The sequence below is a fragment of the Vipera berus genome, assembly GCF_964194415.1.
Source record: "Vipera berus genome assembly, chromosome: W".
In the NCBI taxonomy this organism is placed as follows: Eukaryota; Metazoa; Chordata; class Lepidosauria; order Squamata; family Viperidae; genus Vipera; species Vipera berus.
In genome coordinates, this window is record NC_138210.1 from 72306041 (window position 1) to 72328493 (window position 22453).

The 22453-nt window shown below is 49.4% G+C and overlaps 1 protein-coding gene across 2 annotated transcripts in view; it reads right to left on the reverse strand.

The window, feature by feature from the left end:
• The window catches only part of LOC308676177 (large neutral amino acids transporter small subunit 2), a gene marked incomplete at its 5' end in the record, with an annotated part of 31956 nt that extends 19985 nt beyond the window's left edge, over positions 1-11971 (reverse strand). The window contains 3 exons of one of the 2 annotated variants that reach the window (XM_081341935.1): positions 4747-4898; positions 6125-6329; positions 11854-11971. In XM_081341935.1, coding sequence (XP_081198061.1) covers positions 4747-4898; positions 6125-6329; positions 11854-11971 — 475 coding nt within the window. The remainder of the gene's footprint in view (positions 1-4746; positions 4899-6124; positions 6330-11853) is intronic. The other variant, XM_081341936.1, reaches the window with a different exon arrangement.
• Between the last annotated feature and the right edge of the window lie 10482 nt (positions 11972-22453).

Below are 22453 nucleotides of genomic sequence, written 5' to 3' on the forward strand. Positions count from 1 at the left end.
TCAGCATGGAAACCTCTCCCTTTTCCCTCAGCAGGGCTGGCTCAGGAATTCTGGGAGTTGAAGTCCAACCCATCTTAAACGACCCAGGGTGAGAATGACTGCTTCTAGCTTTTTCCCCAAGCTTTGCACTTCTCCTAAATTCCTGCTCCCCATTCATATTTCTCTCTCACACACCCCCGCCCCCCCCAGTTTTATCTCTCTTCCTAATCTCCCCCTTCTGGGTCGCCTCCTATCTGTCCTGTTTAAGCCGCTTATTGTGGTTTATTTTATTTTTCTTTCCAACTCTGCAATCGGGAGATTTGGGCACCAGCCCAGCCCAACCCGCTGGGCTGGTCGGTTGTGAGCAGTTCCTTCTTGCAGTGAGATTTGGGGAGGGGAATATAGATTTCTGCCTTCTCCTCCTCCTCCTCCTCCTCCTCTTCCTCTCTTCCTCCTCCTCCTCTTCCCTTCCTCCTCCTCCTCCTCCTCCTCCCCCTCCCCCTCCTTGTTTTCATAAGCATTTGTCTGGTCTCTGACCTCCCTCCACCCATTTGCTGATTCAGCACTGAGTAACTGGCTTTGACCTGATTAATAAAGTTTTGCTGATTCGGGGCAAGCATCCCAGCCCAAGCCAATCTCAGCTTCCCGCTCTTATCCGGCCGCTGCCCCCCCCCCCCCGCACCTCCCTCTTTCCCTGCTGTGGAGCTGGATAGTAAAAATAATAATAATAATAATGAGCCAAACCAGTTTGTGCCCGATCTTCCCAGCCTACAATGTCCTAACGTAGCCTCTGGCAGGATATTTTAATCTCCCCTCTTCTAAATACTTTGTCGGTTCAGGGGCTGAGAATTTCCCCCCCCCCCTTGACTGCAAAAGAGGGTTTTTTTATAGGAAAGGATAGGAATAGGATAGAATAGGACAGAATGATGGGATGGGAATAGGAATAGGAATAGGAATAAGAGTATAGAGTAGAGTGGGATAGGGATAGGGATAGGGATAGGGATAGGGATAGGGATAGGGATAGGGATAGGGATAGGGATAGGGATAGGGATAGGGATTGGAGTGGAGTGGAATAGAATAGAATAGAATAGAATAGAATAGAATAGAATAGAATAGAATAGAATAGAATAGAATAGAATAGAATAGAATAGAATAGAATAGAATAGAATAGAATAGAATAGAAAATATGGAATAGAATAATTAAATATAGAATAGAATAGAATAGAATAGAATAGAATAGAATAGAATAGAATAGAATAGAATAGAATAGAATAGAATAGAATAGAATAGAATAGAATAGAATAGAATAGAATAGAATAGAATAGAAAATATGGAATAGAATAATTAAATATAGAATAGAATAGAATAGAATAGAATAGAATAGAATAGAATAGAATAGAATAGAATAGAATAGAATAGAATAGAATAGAATAGAATAGAATAGAGTAGAGTAGAGTAGAGTAGAGTAGAGTAGAGTAGAGTAGAGTAGAGTAGAACAGAACAGAACAGAATAGAATTTCGAAGGGACCTGGGAGGTCTTCTAGTCCAGCCCCTGCTCAAGCAGGAGACCCTATACCATTTCAGACAAATAGCTGTCCAGTCTCTTCTCAAAAGCCGCCAGTGATGGAGCACCCACAACCTCTGGAGGCAAAGCTGTTTTGCCTGTGTCTTTGTGTGTGAGGGATTATAGTTCTCATCCTCCCCACTCTTTCTCTCTCTTCCTTCTGTTCCTGCCTTCAAAGCAGCAATGAGAACTAAGGATAGACCCAAAGTTCGTTGGGAATACTGGCAGTCCTCAACTTACGACCATTCCTTTAGTGACCAAAGTTACAAAAAAAAACTGGAAAAAGGGACTTATGACCTTTTTTCACACGTACGACCGTCGCAGCATCCCCATGGTCACGTGATCAAAATTTGGGCTTTTGGCAACTGGCACGTATTTACAATGGTCGCCATGTCCTGTCCTATCCTATCCTATCCTAATTCTAATTCTAATTCTAATTCTAATTCTAATTCTAATTCTAATTCTAATTCTAATTCTATTCCATTCCATTCCATTCCATTCCATTCCATTCCATTCCATTCTATTCTATTCTATTCTATTCTATTCTATTTCATTCCATTCCATTCCATTCCATTCCATTCCATTCCATTCCATTCAATTCCATTCCATATATTCTATTCTGTTCTGTTCTGTTCCATTCCATTTGATTCCATTCCATCTATTCTATTCTATTCTATTCTGTTCTGTTCTGTTCTGTTCTGCTCTGCTCTGCTCTGCTCTGCTCTGCACTATACTATACTATACTATACTATACTATACTATACTATACTATACTATACTATACTATACTATACTATACTATACTATACTATACTATACTATACTATACTATTTTTAATTATTTTGGGGCTATTTAATTTTATTTTATTTTAACTTGTATTTATTGTATTGTTTTAATTTTCCCTGTAAACCGCCCTGAGTCCCTCAGGAAAAGGGCGGTATATAAATCGAAATAAATAAATAAATAAATAAATAAATATACTATTCTCTCATGATCATGAGCTTAAGGACACCGCAATAGCCATAAATGCGAGAATCGGGCATACATACAAGACAGGGTCATACGTCACTTTTCCCCCCAGCACCGTCGTAACTTCAAACAGTTGTTAAACAAACGGACATATCTCAAGGACTACACTTCTGCATGAGCTACCAGCACAGCTGAGAAACCATCCACCTCTAACTTTTCTCTCTTTGAAACCAAGCCAGCCACAGGCATATTATTCTGGGGTTTTTTCCCCCCCATCTCTTTGAGATGGATGTCGGTTAGCCCTTTGACTCTCACGACAGCCCTACAAGGTAGACCCTGGGGTGGGGGTGGGTGAGGTGGAAATGTCACTGAACTCAAGGTCACTCCGCAAGTTGGAAGAGCCAAGTTAAAAAAAAAATGCCAATCAGCAATTTTCACAAGTCCTAAAGCAGCCCCACCCCCACCCCCACCAGCCCCGGCACGAAGACAAAGTGACTTTCCCACAAGTTTTGTGTAAGCAAGTTTGCTCTTCAAAGACAAAATAGCTGAGCACAGTTGTGGTTAGTGCTGATTGTCGCCTGCCAGACCTGTTTGATCTGCCCGGCTTTGATCGGACTTCATCTTTACAAAGGAACAAGCTCAAATGCAAAGCTTTGATTTTATTCGTAGGGAAAGACACAAAAAAAGGGGTGGGTGGGAATAATTCTGTGCTACAGGTAGTCCTCAACTTACGACCGCATTTCTGTTGCTAAGTGAGAGATTCGTTCAGCGAGATTTTGCCCCGTTTTAGGGACTTTCTTGCTAAGTGAATCATGGCCGTTGTTAAGCTAGGAACGCGGACGTTAAGTGAATCCGGCTTTCCCCATTGACTTGGCTGGTCAGAAGGTCGCAAAAAGGGATCAGTGACACCCAGGACACTGCAACTGTCATAAACAGGAATCTGTTGCCGAGCATCCGAATTTTGTCCATGTGACCCTGGGGACGCTGCAAAGGTCTTAAGTGTGAAAAACGGTCATCAGTCACATTTTTCAGTGCCGCTGTCACTTTGAACGGTCACTATTGTAATTTGAGGTCTATCTATATTCGTAAAGCACCAGAGCCTTTCTTTGCAACCCCTTTAAGCTGCAGACCAGTGTCTTAAAGGGTATTAACGCTGCTGAGAATATCGGCTTTAAATTATTCCTTAAACCAGGGCTCTTCCAACTTGGCCCTTTTATGACTTGTGGACTTCAACTCCCAGAATTCCTCAGCCGGCGTGCCTGGCTGAGGAATTCTGGGAGTTGAAGTCCACAAGTCATAAAAGGGCCAAGTTGGAAGAGCCCTGCTTGTGGACTTCAACTCCCAGAATTCCTCAGCCAGGCACGCTGGCTAAGGAATTCTGGGAGTTGAAGTCCACAAGTCATAAAAGGGCCAAGTTGGAAGACCCATGCCTTAAACTACAGTTCTAATAATCTTAATTATAACTATTGAGGCATATTGCAAGTTAACTGTAGGTTTATTCACCCTAGAGAGAAAACGGGAAATGGTGCATATTTAAAGATTTGCACATCCTAGAGCTAAATTCACTGCCTCTGATCCTGTCAACCCCTGGAGGAGGAGGGGGAGAGCGATTATTCACCAGACTGAGCGTGAGACGAGGGGATTAAATCCTCTTTACAGTTCGTTTCCCATGGAATTTTAAGCCAGGGATTTTTGAAAAAGCCCAATTAGCTGAAAACGGCATCGCAGTCTGGTGTCTGAACCACCACGCAATACATTAATTTAGGCATATAGGGGCTGCAAAACTCCTGACGACCAAAAGGGGGACAGCAGAAAATCCTAACTCTTGGGTGCCACCTGGTGGTCACTCCAGGCTTTGCAACCCAGATCTGGTTGGGGTTTTACCCCTTTAGGGTGACTCATGACTCAGATCTGGACCGTAAAGCTTCACCTGGTTCGTAGATGGTGCTTATCAGTGCTTTGTTGAACCCAGGTTTGTTTAAGGTGTGTTCAACAAATTATCCTCGGCTGAGCCACTCACCCAACACACAAGTGACAATGGTTTGGTTCCCACAATCAGCTAGGCCACAAACAAGCGTTCTTCAAGGAATTCTACTTTTCTTTGCTCCAAGCCACAGTCTCGTTCTCTCCCTTTCAAACACGCGCCTCTCTCAAAGCAGCCTTGCAACATTTAAAAGACACACAGTGTGCGATCGGCATCACACTATCGCTGTCAGATTTGCTCGCTACTTACAAAGGCAGACCCCTGCGAGGAGTCGCAAGCCGGTTTCTGGAGGCAGGCAGGTGGGAAAGATGGGTTGAAGGACATAGTTGGCAAAAGTCAGAGCGATCACCGCCTGATTCGTAGGGTAGATCACCAGCACCGCGATCCACAGTCTGAGGAACCTTGGGAGAAACGGAGGTTTTAGAGGCACATCAAGGTTTCGTGATCCTTACCTTTTGCAAGCAAGATCTATTGAGAAAAACAGCAAGAATTCTGGCAATTGAACGAGAGTTCCTTTCCGGACCAATATATCTCCCAGTAGACTGAAGTGACTGTTTCTTGATCTTCTTTCTAACTGTCACCCGGTAAATGGGGAAATAACAAAACCAAAGAATAGGATAGGATAGGATAGGATAGGATAGGATAGGATAGGATAGGATAGGATAGGATAGGATAGGATAGGATAGGATAGGATAGGATAGGATAGGAATAGAAAATATGGAATGGAATGGAATGGAATGGAATGGAATGGAATGGAATGGAATAGAATAGAATAGAATAGAATAGAATAGAATAGAATAGAATAGAATAGAATAGAATAGAATAGAATAGAATAGAATAGAATAGAATAGAATAGAATATATGGAATAGAATAGAATAGAATAGAATAGAATAGAATAGAATAGAATAGAATAGAATAGAATAGAATAGAATAGAATAGAATAGAATAGAATAGAATAGAATAGAAGTTGGGACCTTGGAGGTCATCTAGTCCAACCCCCTACTTAGGCAGGAAACCTATGCCATTTCAGACAAACAGCTGTCCAATCTCTTCTTAAAAACTTTCATTTGGAGCATCCACAGCTTCTGGAGGCAAGTTGTTCCACTGATTAATTGTTCTCACTGTCAGGAAATTTCTCCTTATTTCTAGGTTGCTTCTCTCCTTGATTGGTTTCCATCTGTTGCTTCTTGACCTGCCTTCAGGGGCTCTGGAGAACAGATTGACCGCCCTCTTCTTTGTCGCAGGCCCCGAGATATCGGAGCCCTGCCCTTATATCACCCCTATTCCTTCTCTTCGTTAAACGAGACATGCCCAATTCCTGCAACCGTTCTTCCTATATTTTATCCTCCAGTCCCCTGATTATCTTTGTTGCTCTTCTCTGGCCTCTTTCCAGAGTCTCAACATCTTTTTTATATCGTGGCGACCAAAACTGGATGCCGTATTCCAAGTGTGGCCTTACCAAGGCATTATAAAGTGGTATTAGCACTTCACCCTTAACATTTCTGGATGCCCACCATTGCAAGATGCCCGCCTTGCTAAACCTGCCCTTTTTTCCCTTCTCATCCGACTCGCTTCTCTAACCCCCAACCGCTATCTGACAAACCCCGGTTCCTTATTCTCTCTTACCCAGCCAGTCCTCCGAAGATGTCCTTGACATAGGAGTAGTCTCCTCCGGATTTCGGGATGGTGACCCCCAATTCTGCATAGCAGAGGGCACCCACGGCTGTGATGAGTCCCGTGACGATCCAGACGATTAACGCCAGCCCTACAGAGCCTGCATTCTCCAACACTCCTTTTGGCGATACAAAAATTCCGGATCCGATGATGTTACCTGTAGGGGGACAACAGGACATCACAACGGAGGACAATGGCAACACACAAGAAACTTTGGTGCAGGTCCTCAAAGGCTAAGGTTTTTGCGAAAGTAAAGAGAGTTCCTACAGATTTTATTTTCCTGGGCTCCAAGATCACCGCAGAACAGATTTTATTTTCCTGGGCTCCAAGATCACCGCAGACGGGGACTGCAGCCAAGAAATTAAAAGACGCTTGCTCCTTGGGAGGAGAGCCATGGCAAACCTAGACAGCACACTAAAAAGCAGAGACATCACCCTGCCAACAAAAGTGCGTATAGTCAAGGCCATGGTCTTCCCAGTTGCAATGTATGGCTGTGAAAGTTGGACCATAAGAAAGGCCGAGTGCCAAAGAATTGAAGCCAAGGAACTCTGGTGCTGTAGAAGACTCCTGCGAGTCCCTTGGACTGCAAGGCGATCAAACCGGTCAGTCCTAGAGGAGATCCACCCTGACTGCTCTTTAGAAGGCCAGATCCTGAAATGGAAACTGAAATACTTTGGCCACCTCATGAGAAGGAAGGACTCACTGGAGAAGAGCCTCATGCTGGGAAAGGTTGAGGGCAAGAGAAGAAGGGGACGACAGAGAACGAGGTGGCTGGATGGAGTCACTGAAGCAGTAGGCGTGAGCCTAAATGGACTCCAGAAGATGGTAGAGGACAGGAAGGCCTGGAGGAACATTGTCCATGGGGTCGCAATGGGTCAGACACGACTTCACAACTAACAACAACAATTAGTTCCTTGCCTTCAGAGGTTGTGGGTGCTCCAACAACGGGAGGTTTTTAAGAAGAGACTGGACAACCATTTATCTGGAATGGAAGAGAGCTTCCAGCCTGAGCAGAGGGTTGGACTAGATGACCTCCAAGGTCCCTTCCAACTCTATTATTCTGTTATTCCTGCTCTGGAGAAGGGTTGGTCTAGATTACGTTTCTCAGCCTTATTTAGTTTCAGAGGTGTGGACGTCAATTCCCCATCCATCTTAAAGTTGCCAAAGTTGAGAAACGCAGCTTTAGATTATTGGTGGGATACCTGTAACCCTTTCATTCTGAAGACGGTGACTCAAAGAAAGTGACTCAAAAGAAAGTTATTCCCTGTAAAGACAAAAACTTCATTAGAGATGACGTTTAAGGTCACAGAAGCTTTTGTCCTAATAAAATTGTGTTGCCTGGCTTGGTGTTAAAACCCAGAAATATTCCTGCTTTCATTACGACACTGCTTAGAAGGGATACTTGCCAAGGCGGTTGGTTGTGTAATCTTAAAACACACTTGGTAAATTATTTTATGTGTTGCCTGAATGTGTCCCAAAGATGATAATCGTCCACAAACCTACGCACAGTTGTACAAATTATGGGTTATATTGTAAAGAGTAGAAATGAGAGGTTGCTTACACTATTGTAGACACAGAACAAGTTTACAGGAGTACATTGACTTAGATGTAAAGGGTACTTACTTTACACTTGTCAGGCTTTTCAAAGTTTACTAAGGAATAACCTTGAAAACAGTAAGGATTTATTGCTAAGTAAACATGCTGAATGAAGTTTCTCTGGCAGGGAAACAAGGGGATTTTTTTAAATTTATTTTTTAAGCCAGGCTCACCAAAGTGACCGAATTTAAAATCCACTCTCTTCTTAAACAGATCAGTTCCCCCCCCCCCCCCGCACCCCCTGAGGCTGTTCAAAGATCTCAATCTGGTGAGTTCCAGACTTCCAGCTGCATTTGAAATCGAAGAATCAGGTCAGTTTTAAGGGGGGGGGGGAAGGAAGAACTAAGCAAATAAGAAGAACGAACAATTGCCTGTTGTTGGGTTTTTTTCCCTACGCGATTCCCCAATGCAAATATGTACCAAGCCCTTGGCGTCTTATCAATCCTTGCATCTGGGAAGATTAAGGCTGCAGGTTTAGCAACAGAGGTGACTTATGACTTGGTTTTCAAGAAGGGGGTATGCCTGTTTTGATATTCCGAGACGGCATCTCCTGGGCAACTGAAAGAATATTTAGAGCAAGGATTTTTTTTTTTTTCCTGCAAAACTCTCTAGAGTTCCCGGGAGATTTGAAGGCTAAGCGGAAAATGTTTACGGAAAGCTGCCAGTTATCTTTGCTTTTTGATCAAGGGCTTCTGGGAAAAATTAAAGTGCCCTTGACACGTGCCACACTTTTAAGCAATATAAAGCATTTTCACTGACGAGGGGGAATTTTGAGCTGTTCTTTCTTTCTTTCTTTCTTTCTTTCTTTCTTTCTCTCTCTCTCTCTCTCTCTCTCTCTCTCTCTCTCCCTCCCTCCCTCCCTCCCTCCCTCCCTCCCTCCTTCTCTCTCTCTCTCTTTCCGTCTTCCCACACTACTCTACCTGGTGTCCTTTTTCTGCTAGGAACATAAAATAATAGAGTTGGAAGGGACCTTGGAGGTCATCTAGTCTGACCCCTTGCTCGGGGCAGCAGATCCTAACCCATTCCAGACAAACAATAGCAGAGTTCCAATATTTCAGGGGCTGCCACAAAGAAGACGGGGGGGGGGGGCGGGTTTCAACCTATTCTCCAACACACCCGAAGGCAGGACAAGAAGCAACGGATGGAAACTAACCAAGGAGAGAAGCAACCTAGAACTAAGGAGAAATTTCCTGGCAGTTAGAACAGTTAACCAGTGGAACAACCTGCCTCCAGAAGCTGTGAATGCCCCAACACTGGAGGTTTTTAAGAAGAGACTGGACAGCCATTTGTCTGAAATGGTATAGAGCGGGGGGGGGGGTGTCTTCAAACATGGCCCTTTTACGAGTTGGGGACTTCAACTCCCAGAATTCCTCAGCCAGGAGCGCCCGGCTGAGGATTTCTGGGAGTTGAAGTCCCCAAGTCAGAAATTGAAGACCCCTGGAATAGAGTCTCCTGCTTGAGCAGAGGGGGTTGGACTAGAAGACCTCCAAGGTCCCTTCCCACTCTGTTATTCTCTTCAATGCTTCTTGGAGGGGGGAAGATTTAGAACAAGGGAAGCTGAGAAGAGTTTTGGGATCTGCCCAATTTCCGGTCCATCCAACTTTCCAGAAGCAAGACATTCAAGGGAGCGTATTACTCTGAACATCAGGCAGGAGAACATCTGGAAGGCAGCCACTGTCATCTTTGGGACGCTGGGGGGGGGCGGGGGAGGGAAAGGGCCCGTGGGAAGCGGAGAGCATTTATTTTTATTTTTTTATTTTTATTTTTTTTTGAGGTGGGGTTGAAGGCCAAGGGTAGCCTTGGCGAAGCTGGAGTGGATCAGGGCAGCCAGGGTGCTTCAATGATCACTCTCCACCACCGTCACTTCTGCCTGGCCGTGTTTGTTTAATGGTCTCCTGGCACCTGGTAGAAACGGGGCCATCTGGAAAGAGACGTTGGAACAAACAGACGAGAAAAGGCCGGGCATTCCAGTTGCATCGGGGTGGAAAGCAAACTCCGGAGAAGGCTAGGCAGATGGGCGGGAAGGGGATCCCTTGGAGGCTGGCCTGCCTCCCCTCCTGATCCCTGAGCTGTGTACAGGCGGTCCTCCACTTAACCGAGCCCCCAAACCTAGGTCGCTAAGCGAGAAATTCGTTCGGGGATTCTCGCCCCCTTTTATGACTTTCCTGGCTGGGGTCGCTAAGCGAATCATTGCCGTTGTTAAGCCCGTCACACAGTGGCTAAGCGAATCTGCCTTCCCCGTTGACTTTGCCGGTCGCAAAAACGGATCGCGGGAGGCCCGGCACGCCGACGCCACCCTCGTAAAGGCGAACCGGTGGCCGAGCGTCTGGATTTTTGATGCCGTGACCCCGGGGAGGCTGCCACGGTCGTCGGTGCGAAAAACGGGCCATCGGTCCCCTTTTTTTTTCCCAGCGCCGTGGCTCACTTGGAAGGGTCACTCAATGGACTTTCGTAAGCTGGACCGTACTTGTTTTCCTAAGCTTCCTTGCGGCATATTTTCCTGCCCTGTTGTGTTAAAACGCACCACTTTGTGAGGCTGGAGAGGGATTGCATCATGTTGTGGTCTATCCGGCAGGGAGAAAAGAGCGGCATTCAGCATGGGGCGGCTGCATTTTCGGAGAAATTTCGTCAAGCTGGGATATGCGATCCTTCCTACAAGCTCGCAGCTGTTTGCTTGCTTGTTTGTCCTTGCGACGGGCTTCTTCCGGGTTGGGACTGCGGTCTTGCCAAGCGACTCTCTGGGCCCACGAAAATGCCAATCCTGTTCTAGGATACGGCTCCCACTAAGCCCCAATTAAGTGGATCCCTAATTAAAGCACCTAGAGAGAGGTGGTTGGGTTGTAGGCCAGAAATCCAGGTCTCTCCCTCTCTCTCTCACTCTCTTCCTTCTTCCCTCCCTCCCTCTCTCTCTCCCTCTCTCTCTCTCTCTCTTCCTCCCTCCCTCTCTCTCTCCCTCCCTCTCCCTCTGTCCTTCCCTCCCTCCCTCTCCCTCTCTCTCCGTTTCTCTTTCTCTCTCTCTCCCTCCCTTCTCTCTCTCTCCCTTCCTCTCCCTCTCTCTCTCTTCCTCCCTCCCTCCCTCTCTCCCTCCCTCTCTCTCTCCATCTGTTTCTCTCTCCCTCCCTTCTCTCTCTCTCCCTCTCTCTTCCTCCCTCCCTCTCTCCCTCCCTCCCTTTCCCTCTCTCCCTTCTCTCTCTCTCCCCCCCTCTCTCTTCCTCCCTCCCTCCCTCCCTCTCTCCCTCTCTCTCTCTTCTTCCCTCCCTCCCTCTCCCTCCCTCTCTCTCCCTCCCTCCCTTTCCCTCTCTCCCTTTCCCTCTCCCTCCCTCCCTTCTCTCTCTCTCCCTCCCTCCCTCTCTCTCCCTCCCTCTCTCTCCCTCCCTCTCCCTCTCTCCCTCCCTCTCTCTTTCTCTCTCTCTCCCTCTCTCCCCCTCTCTCTCCCTCTCTCTCTGTCCCTCCCTTCCTCTCTCCCTCTCCCTCTCTCCCTCCCTCTCTCTCACTCATTGGAAGGAAGAAAGCTGCCTTTGGACAGATTGATGCTGGGCCAAAAGTGGGAAGAAGGGATAAAGAAAAGCAGAGCTGGAGATTTCACCAGCCTTTTCCAAATTAAAAAAAAACAAACAAACCTCAAGAAAGCTGAGCATAAAGAATTAAAACGGGGACCCAGATTATTGGGGGCAATAAGCTGACTTTGTAATAATGCCGCTTGGGGTGTGTGTGAAAGCCCTAATAAGCAGGCATATACATAGAATGAAGGCTATTGCTAAGCACATTGATTTGTGCTTCTTAAGATTGTAAGCCGCCCTGAGTCTTCGGAGAAGGGCGGGATATAAATGGGATTAAAATAAAAAAAATAAAATAAAAAATAAAATATTTGATCCCAGATGCCAAATCCAAAAAAACCCCAAGAAAGCTGAACATCGGGAAGAAAAATTGATCATATTCGATCCCCAAAACCCACGAAAGCCAAAGGTGAAGAAGAAGAAGAAGAAGAAGAAGGAAAATGGTCACATTTGAACCTGCCAGGCTAAGATCAGGAAATAATGTGCCCCAACGCACACCCCCACCCCCATCCCGAGACCCTCACTCACCCACAATAATGCCACAGGCGCTCATCAAACCAATTTCCTTCTTGAGCGCCACGCCACCTCCTTCCGTTTTGGGGGGGGTCTTCTCGGGGGCCCCTCGGCGACGGGCTCCATCCTCCATCCTGTCTTAAGCCAGGTGAGCTAGTTGAGGGGGGGTCTCAGCAGGGGGGGGTCCCCGAGAATTCTGGATTCAGCAGGAGGATCTTCCTAGGATTCGGGGGGGGGGGGTTCCCAGATCGATCCTGTGGGCAGGACTCAGTTCAAAGCTCAGACTCAGAGAACTCCCCCCCCACACACACCTTACTCCAGTTGGGAACAAAGTTTGTAGGCTGCTGGCAATTTCAGCATCCGAAACTGGGCCGGTGGGGTTTGGGGGGTTTTTTGTGGGTTGTTTTTTTTTTGCTTTCTTCCCGAATCCAAGCGGGGGTGGGTGGGTCCGGTCCGGGCTCCGTGTCAACTTCCAAAGCCAAAAACACAAAAACACACACACACACACAAAAAAAAAACCACACAAATCAATCTCTGCTCCGGCACTGGAGGCTGGTTCGGTTGCGTCGAGAGCTCAAGCTTTCTTTCGACACCGGGTGGGAAGCGAAGCGCACCCGTTCCCACGTGCGAGACGTCCCGGGGGAGACCCTCCGGGTTAGTCGACTCAAGTTGTTGTCGTTGTTGTTGTCGTTGTTGTTTTTTCCCCGACTCCCCACCGCCCGGGTTTATTTTTACGCCGCGATCTCCGGAGGAAAGCTTGAAAGGGCGCGCGGTTTTTTTTTCCAAGGAAGCTGTGCCCGGCTGGCTCTGGGTTCAAATCCCCCGTTCAGGCTCGGCCAAGGGTTTGCTGCGAGGCTTCCTTGCGCCGGTTTGGGCCGGAGGGTCTCTCTTGCTGACGCCGGACTCGCTCTGCTTTCTCGGCCGCCTGCCTTGCGATGTTTTTCTCCCCGGGCAGAGCTCCGCTGTCAGAACCGGCTGCCGCCGGCCAGGGCGGTGTCCGAGCCTCGCTCCTCCCTCTCGGCTTACCTCCGGCCCCGGCCCCAGTTCAGATGAGCTTCTCTTGGCCCTCCTCCCCGTGCAGGATGGCTGGCAGGACTGGACCCGGGCTGGGAGGGGGGAGGAGGAGGAGGAGGGAGGAAAACACGCGCGTGTGTGCGTGTGCGTGTGCGTGTGTGTGTGTGTGTGCGTGGAGTCCCCCTCCCACCTGCTGTCAAGATCCGCGTCGCTGCTCAGGGCTGATCCGAGCTCAAGGCAATCCCCACCCCCTCTTTGCTCCAATCCTGCCCCGCTGGCTCTTGTGGCGGGGAGTTCCTCGGGTTAGCTTGCTTAAGGAGGTTAAGCTTAAGGAGAAACACACACACACACACGCACAGCACCCACAGCCTCCTGCACCGATCCGCGTCGCTGCTCAGGGCTGATCCGAGCTCAAGGCAACCCCCCCCCTCTTTGCTCCAATCCTGGCCCGCTGGCTCTTGTGGCGGGGAGTTCCTCGGGTTAGCTTGCTTAAGGAGGTTAAGCTTAAGGAAACACACACACACACACACACCACACACAGCCTCCTGCAACGATCCGCGTTTCTGCTCAGGGCTGATCCGAGCTCAAGGCAACCCCCCCCCTTTGCTCCAATCCTGCCCCGCTGGCTCTTGTGGCGGGGAGTTCCTCGGGTTAACTTGCTTAAGGAGGTTAAGCTTAAAGAGAAACACACACACACACACACACACACACACACACACAGAGGTCACCCACCACCACCCACAGCCTCCTGCAACGATCCGCGTCGCTGCTCAGGGCTGATCCGAGCCCAAGGCAACCCCCCCCTCTTTGCTCCAATCCCGCCCCGCTGGCTCTTGTGGCGGGGAGTTTCTTGGGTTAACTTGCTTAAGGAGAAACACATACACACACACACACACACACACACCCCGGTCACCCCCACCCCCCACAGCCTCCTGCACCGATCCGCGTCGCTTCTCAGGGCTGATCCGAGCTCAAGGCAATCCCTCCCCTCTTTGCTCCAATCCTGCTCCAATCCTGCCCCGCTGGCTCTTGTGGCGGGGAGTTCCTCGGGTTAACTTGCTTAAGGAGGTTAAGCTTAAGGAGAAAAAAACACACACACACACACACACCACCCACAGCCTCCTGCAACGATCCGCGTCGCTGCTCAGGGCTGATCCGAGCCCAAGGCAACCCCCCCCTCTTTGCTCCAATCCCGCCCCGCTGGCTCTTGTGGCGGGGAGTTTCTTGGGTTAACTTGCTTAAGGAGAAACACATACACACACACACACACACACACACACACACCGGTCACCCCCACCCCCCACAGCCTCCTGCACCGATCCGCGTCGCTTCTCAGGGCTGATCCGAGCTCAAGGCAATCCCTCCCCTCTTTGCTCCAATCCTGCTCCAATCCTGCCCCGCTGGCTCTTGTGGCGGGGAGTTCCTCGGGTTAACTTGCTTAAGGAGGTTAAGCTTAAGGAGAAAAAAAAACACACACACACACACACCACCCACAGCCTCCTGCAACGATCCGCGTCGCTGCTCAGGGCTGATCAGAGCCCAAGGCAACCCCCCCCTCTTTGCTCCAATCCTGCCCCGCTGGCTCTTGTGGCGGGGAGTTCCTCGGGTTAACTTGCTTAAGGAGGTTAAGCTTAAGGAGAAACACACACACACACACACACACACACACACAGAGGTCACCCACCACCAACCACAGCCTCCTGCAACGATCCGCGTCGCTGCTCAGGGCTGATCCGAGCTCAAGGCAACCCCCCGCCCCTCTTTGCTCCAATCCTGCCCCGCTGGCTCTTGTGGCGGGGAGTTCCTCGGGTTAACTTGCTTAAGGAGAAACACACACACACACACAACGGTCACCCCCACCCCACCCCCCACAGCCTCCTGCAACGATCCGCAACGCTGCGTAGGGCCGATGGGAGCCCAAGGCGCCCTTCTCCGCTCCCAATCCTGCCCCGCTGGCTCTTGTGGCGGGGAGTTCCTCGGGTTAACCTGCTCAGGGCAAAAGGGTGGGGGTTCCAGCATAAGGAGGAAACAACCCCCCCCCAAAAAAAATAGCCCCCACAATCTTCTGCAACTATCCCCATCGCTGAATAGGGCTGATCGGAGCCAAGCTGCCCCTCTTTCTTCTAATATTGCCGCGCTGCCTCTTGTGGCGGGGAGTTCCCCGGGTTAACCGACGCTTTTTTTCCCCCTCCCCTCCCCTCCCCTCCCCTCCCCGCCTTTCCCCAGGACGAGAGCTGGGAATATTCTCCCTGGTTTGCCTCCTGATCGTAATAATGGAAGGGAATGATATACGACGCTCGCATGTAATCCATAATTTGTGTGATGGAAAAGGAGCAAAAAGGATTTTTTTGGGGGGGGGGGGGGCCGCGGAATTTTCCCTCTTATGACGCGTCCAGCTCTCCCCTGCTGTGTCCCAGTTTTTTTTTTCTCTCTCTCTCTCTCTCTTTCTCTCTCTCTTTCTCTCCTCCCGCGAGAACCCAAAAATAGCCCCGGAGATACCGTTGACATTTTGGAAGGCTCGCGTCAAAAACACATTTTCGCTTCCTACTCGCCCTTCTCGCCTCTTTCTTCCTTCTTTTCTCCTTTTTTCCCCTTCAAAACCGCCATCCCTCCCTCCCTCCCTCCCTCCCTCCCCCCCCTCTCTCTCTGAGTTGCTGGATTTCTCCCCCCCAGATGTGGGGGGTCCCTCTTTCCCCTCCCCAGTCCCTTCCAGCTTTGGGGGCGCTCCTCCGTCCCGCGGGTCTCTCGCACAATTGGGGTGCGGAGGTGGGTGGGGGGGCCTGCACGAGCACACACACCCTCTCCAACTGCAGAAGAAGAGATTTGATTTGATTGATTTGATTTAAGGGCCTTGGGAACCGCGTGGCCCCTAAATCCTTAGGTCAGGGGTCCCCAGTACCGGGCCGTAGCCCGTTCGGAACCGGGCCGCGCAAGCGGTGGGCGAGCGGGCTGACACGCGCGCAGCTCCATTTGTGCCAATGGAGCGGTGCCCTTCGTGCCAATGGAGCTGTGCCACTTGTGCAAACGGAGCTGTGCCACTTGTGCCAAGGGAGCGGTGCCCTTTGTGCCAATGGAGCTGTGCCACTTGTGCAAACGGAGCTGTGCCACTTGTGCCAAGGGAGCGGTGCCCTTTGTGCCAATGGAGCTGTGCCACTTGTGCAAACGGAGCTGTGCCACTTGTGCCAAGGGAGCGGTGCCCTTTGTGCCAATGGAGCTGTGCCACTTGTGCAAACGGAGCTGTGCCACTTGTGCCAAGGGAGCGGTGCCCTTTGTGCCAATGGAGCTGTGCCACTTGTGCAAACGGAGCTGTGCCACTTGTGCCAAGGGAGCGGTGCCCTTTGTGTCAATGGAGCTGTACCGTTTGTGCAAATGGAGCTGTGCCATTTGTGCGAACGGAGCTGTGCCACTTGTGCAAATGGAGCTGTGCCCTTTGTGTCAATAGATCTGTGCCATTTGTGCGAACGGAGCTGTGCCCTTTGTGTCAATAGAGCTGTGCCATTTGTGCAAACGGAGCTGTGCCATTTGTGCGAACGGAGCTGTGCCACGTGCAAATGGAGCGGTGCCCTCTGGGTCAATGGAGCTGTGCCACTTGTGCAAATGGAGCTGTGCCCTTTGTGTCAATAGAGCTGTGCCATCTGTGCAAACGGAGCTGTGCCATTTGTGCGAACGGAGCTGTGCCACGTGCAAATGGAGCGGTGCCCTCTGGGTCAATGGAGCTGTGCCACTTGTGCAAATGGAGCTGTGCCCTTTGTGTCAATAGAGCTGTGCCATCTGTGCGAACGGAGCTGTGCCACTTGTGCAAATGGAGCTGTGCCACTTGTGCGAACGGAGCTGTGCCACTTATGCAAACGGAGCTGTGCCCTTTGTGTCAATAGAGCTGTGCCATTTGTGCAAACGGAGCTGTGCCACTTGTGCAAATGGAGCTGTGCCACTTGTGCGAACGGAGCTGTGCCACTTGTGCAAACGGAGCTGTGCCACTTGTGCGAACGGAGCTGTGCCACTTGTGCCAATGGAGCGGTGCCCTTTGGGTCAATGGAGCTGTGCGTACGGAACCATCCCTTCTTCCCACCCCCGCCGGTCCACAAAACTGGAAAAATTGGACCGCTGCCTTTAGGAGGAAACTGTGGGCCGGCTTCCTCCCCCCCACCCCCACCCCCACCCCGATCCTAGACCCACTCCTCCCCACCCCCACCCTAGCATCGTCGGCTGCATCGCCCCCCCCCTTCGCCCCCTTCCCCCGCTGTTTATCCCAGGAGTTCCAAACTTGCGCAAGGCGATCGTCGTTTCGTTGCTCATCGGGTTTTCGGCTTTGTTTTTTGCAAAGTTGGGAGAGCAGCGTCGGGGGGGGGGGCTTTTTTTGGGAAGAGGGGTTATCTTTAAAGGAGAGAGGGGGGTGGGGGGGGTTGTTTCATTCTTGCTTTCTTCCCCCGAGCCCCGTTTGCACCCTCCCCCACCCCTCCTTCCGCCGCCTTGTCCCCAGATCGCCTCGTTTGGCACGTCCCCTTTTGCTGAGCCGGTGGGGGTGAAGTCCAACTTCGGGAGCAGCGGGGCTCCCCTTATCGTCCGATCAGCCGAAGTAGGCAGGGACGAAGGTCAGGGGTTGGGCACCGGGGCTACAAAAGAGATCGTAAACCTGTCGCGAACCAGAGCCGGGAAAGAGCCGGACGCTGCTCCTGCTGGGGGAGGCTCTTCTTTTAAGGAAGAGAAGGAGGGTTGGGGGAGATCGAGAAGAGCAAGCAAGCAATTCTCCCAAGGAGAATTGGAAAAAAAGAACACACACACACAAAGCAAACCAGGATTAACGGAGCAGACGCTGCCTTCACGGCGCCCGCAAAATTTTGCGCGCGCACACACAAACACACACACACACACACACACACACAGCCCGCAAAAATTTTAACCATCATTTTGGTCCCTGGGAGACGCAATCGTTGCTTTAGCCGGGCGTGAGGGTCGCTTTGCCCCCTGCTGGTGACAAGGTAAAATTGCGACCGCTACAGGTAGTCCACGACTTACGACCACAATGGGGAGGGCGTGCCCCCCCCGCCCCCCCATGTATGTTGCTCAGGGCAACGGGCGTCAAATGAGCTCCCCCCCCCCGTTTTTACCACCTTTCTTGCCACAGTTGTTCAGTGAATCACTGCGGTTGTTAAGTGAGTCACAGGGTGGTTAAGTGAGCCTTGACTTCCCCATTGACTTTGCTTGGCAGAAGGTCGCAAAAGGGGATCGCCTGACACACACACACACACACACACCGGGACACGGTCCCCAGGGTCCCCTGATCGCTGTTTGAGACCTTCCCAGCCAGCTTCCGACAAGCCAACTTCATGTTGGGCGTCAGATTCGCTTAGCGACCATGGGATTCACTTAAAAACCGCAGGGATACGCTTAACAATTGCCGCAAAAAGGTCACAAGAGGGGGCAAAACTCACTTAATGTCCGCCTTGCTTAGCGACAAGAGATTTCAGGCTGCCTGGATGCCCTCCAGTGATTTGCTCGACAACCGTGGCAAGCAGACTTTGGAAAATCAGGCATGTCCCTTCCTGTCAGTCAGCAGACAGCCGACAGCTAAAATGGCTGCCTGTAAGCTTATCAGACTTGGTGTATGAACTGACGTTTGCTATTTAGAATAGAATAGAATAGAATAGAATAGAATAGAATAGAATAGAATAGAATAGAATAGAAGTCTTCAAACTTGGATGACTTGTGGACTTCAATTCCCAGAATTCCTGAGGCAGGCACGCTAGCTGAGGAATTCTGGGAGTTGAAGTCCACAAGTCATGAAAGGGCCAAGTTTGAAGACCCCCCTGGAATAGAATCACAGAATTGGAAGGGACCTTGGAGGTCATCTAGTCCAACTCCCTGCTCAGGCAGGAAACCCTATCCACATTTCAGAAAAACGTCTGTCTAGTCTCTTCTTAAAAGCCTCCAGTGATGGAGCATTCACAGCTTCTAGAGGCAGGTTGTTCCACTGGCTAATTGTTCTGTCAGGAAGTTTCTCCTCAGTTCTAGGCTGCTTCTCTCTTTGGAAAGTTCCTATCCGTTGCTTCTTGTCCTGCCTTCAGGTGCTTTGGAGAATGGCTTGACTGCCTCTTCTTTGGGGCAGCCCCTGAGATATTGGGACACTGCTATCCTGTCCCCGCTCGTCCTTCTCTTCATTAAACTAGACATACCCAATTTCTGCAACTGTCCTTAATATATTTTAGCCTCCAGACCCCTGGTCATCTTTGTTGCTCTTCTCTGCACTCTTTCTAGAGTCTCAACATCTTTTTTACATCGTGGTGACCAAAACTGGATGCCGTATTCCAAGTGTGGTCTTACCGAGGCCTTGTAAAGTGGTATTAACACCTCACCTGATCTTGATTCTATCCCTCTGTTAATGCAGCCTAGTACTGTGTTGGCTTTAGGTAATCTTTGACTTACGACCATCCATTTAGTAACCGTTCAAAGTTACAACCGCAGTGAAAAAAGTGACCTATGACCGTTTTTCACACTTACGACCATGGCCGCATCCCCAGGGTCACGTGATTAAAATTCAGGCGCTGGGCATGTGTTTGTGATGATTGCAGGATTGCAGCAATCCTCATGTGATCACCGTTTGTGACTTTTTCCAACTGGCTTCCGACAGGCAAAGTGAATGGGGGAAGCCAGCTTCGCTTAATGGCTTCATGATTCACTTAACAACTGCAGCGATTCACTTAACAGCCATGGCAAGCAGGTCGTACAACGGGGCAAAACTGACTTAACAATCACCTTGCTTGGCAACCAAACCTTTGGGCTCAGTTGTAGCCATAAATCATGGACTACCTGTCCTTGACTTACAACAGTTCACTTAGCGACTGAAGTTACAACGGCACTTATGACCATTTTTCACACTTATGACTGTTGCAGCATCCCCAGGGTCGTGTGATTTTTCATTCAGATGCTTGACAACTGGCTCATATTTGTGACGGTCGCAGCGTCCCGGGGTCACGGGATCCCCTTTTGCGGCCTTCTGACAAGCAAAGTCAGTGGCGAAAAGCCAGATTCACTTAACGATGGTGTTCCTAATTTACGAAATGCAGGGATTCCCTTAACGCACGTGGCGAGAAGAGTCGTAAAACGGGGCAAATCTCACTTCAAAAATTCCTCACTTAGCAACATCCATTCTGGCCCCTCTTGCGATCGTAAGTCAAGGACTACCTTTATGGAGAGGCAGAAAAAGGGCAACATCGGGATCCAGGTCTGACGCTCAAGGAAGTGCTTGGTCTTGAAGCTCTGGCTGGCTGGGGATGATGGGCATCGGAGTAGGACACATCTGGAAGAGGCCAAACGAGTGGAATTTGCCTCGAGGCAGATTTCTCTCACGCTAGGCTGCAGTAGGTGGATTTAGAGATTTTTTTTTATTTTATTTTTAAGGAAATCTGTAAAATCTTTGCAAGCTTAAATTCTGCCCATCCGGTTTTGATCTTTGCCAGTTGCCATGTGAATTTCAATGCTTTATCCAGGCTTCCCACGCATGTGCTTTAAGCCATCTTCGGTGCTTTTCCACCCACACACCCATCAGAATAATTTCCTTACCATCTTTTTAACAACCGCCCCCTGGCACGCTGCTTGTGGGTACCAGCTCTGAATTGCAAAACTTCAGGGAACCCCTAGGTGGCAGCAGAGGGCTACAGTTTTCTGTATCTCCATGCTGCTATCTAATGGCAATCTGGATTTTTGCACCCTGTATTGCCTTGTCCTGTAATTGCTTTCACCCAAATTGCTGCTCCGCTCGATTTCCAACGAGTGAACCTTGAAACACAAAAAATTGAAATTGGGATCGCAATTCCCAGCATCCCCTTATGATTCCCTTGGCATTCTGGGAGTTTTTGCTCTACATTGTGGAGACGGAGCAAGCTGGGTTTTCGGAAGAAAGCTATTGGAAGCGTTGGAGATCTGGTTGCAAAAATCCGGCTTCCTGCAGACATGTGAGACTACAATTCCCAGCACTCCCTTAGGATTCCCTTGGAGTTCTGGGAATCATGGCTCCAAAGTCTGGAAGGCACCCAGTTGGAGATGGAGTCAAGCAGGAATTCAGGGGAAAGCTAGATCCATGCTACAAAAACCTGGTGCCCTCCACACGAGCAAGACTATGACTCCCAGCATCCCCTTAGCATTTTTCTCAGAACTCCAGTTATTGCTGCTTCACAGTCTGGAGGGCGCCCAGTTGGAGATGGACTGGGGAAGGAATTGCGAAGATGCTTTTAGAGGCCTAGCAGCACAAGACTACAGTTCCCAGCACGCTCTAAGAATTCTCTTGGAATTCTGGGAGCTGCCACTCCACACTCTGGAAGACACCCAAATGGTAGCTTTTGCTAGCTCCCGCCCATTCTCCTAAGCTCCGCCCCCGACCACCCATCCTCTTTTTTGCCGCCTCTTTATCAACGCCGGTCGGGGGGAAAAGGCGGGAAAGAGTTGCGCATGCGCACACTGGCCGCTCCTCTGAGGGAGAAGCTTGTCCACAGTTCAGTTACGTTAAAAGCTCGCAATATAAACAAAAAGTACCGATCGACCCGGCGTTATATCAACGCAAAAGAGGCGGCCTGCTTGGTCTCTCACCCTCAGCCTGGTGTCCCTCCACCTCAGAATTAGTTGGAGTTAGTTCCCGTTATCCTGGGGCCACGCTGAGGAGGATGGTGGCTGTAGTCTAGCAAGGAAAATAGCATTTATTGTTTGGGAAGGGGAGATTTCCCCTCAAAATGCCCACTGCCTTCTCTGCTACTTGGCTTCGATGGCGGCTGAGGTGGAGGAACCACATTTATAGGCTGGCCGTGGCAGGGAATTCCCAAAGGGATGGAAAAGCTATTAAACTTGGTTATAACCTTGTTAGAATCATGGTTTCCACCTGGGGTGAAGTAAATCACTGAACTGAGGGGGCGGTTTGGGGACAAAAGTGAATAACTAGGAACCTCTTTATTTTTGAAGACTTCCTCAGTGCTTCATTCCCTTTTTTCCTCTCTTCTTGCTATTCCTTCCCTTTCCCTTCCTCTTTTCTGTTTTCCTTTCCTCATGCCCACCTTCCTTCTTTCCTTCCTTCCTTCCCCTCTTTTTCTCCTTCCCGCTCTGCCTCTTGTCAAATCAATACAGATCCATCAAATGAGCAATTAAATATCCATAATGGTTAAGGCATCCATAACAAAGTAAATAATTCTAAAGCAATACAACTGCTTTGCAAGTGACAGCCATGGGAGGGGAAATTATAATAAAAGTGATCAAGAATCACACCAAAACCAAACAATATAATAATTAAATTGACATAGTTTAAAGAGAAACAATGTAAAGATGGCAATTACTATTCATAAACTTGTTTGGACAAGTCTCATCTTCAATAGTATGTCGGATCTATATTCTTTCATTGTCAAAACCTATTCTCAAATGGATGCTCATCCCCTTGTTCAGAGATTTTTCCCCCACTCAAAGCACAAATCCAGTAGTTTTAAGAGAAACCCCTATAAATCCTCATTATTTTCATGCTGCTTCTGCCCTCAAATCAGATTTGAAATGTGAAAGTCACTCTGGAGCCACAAGATGGTAAAAGAAAACCACATAAATCCTTGACCTACTGCTTTAATCCTAT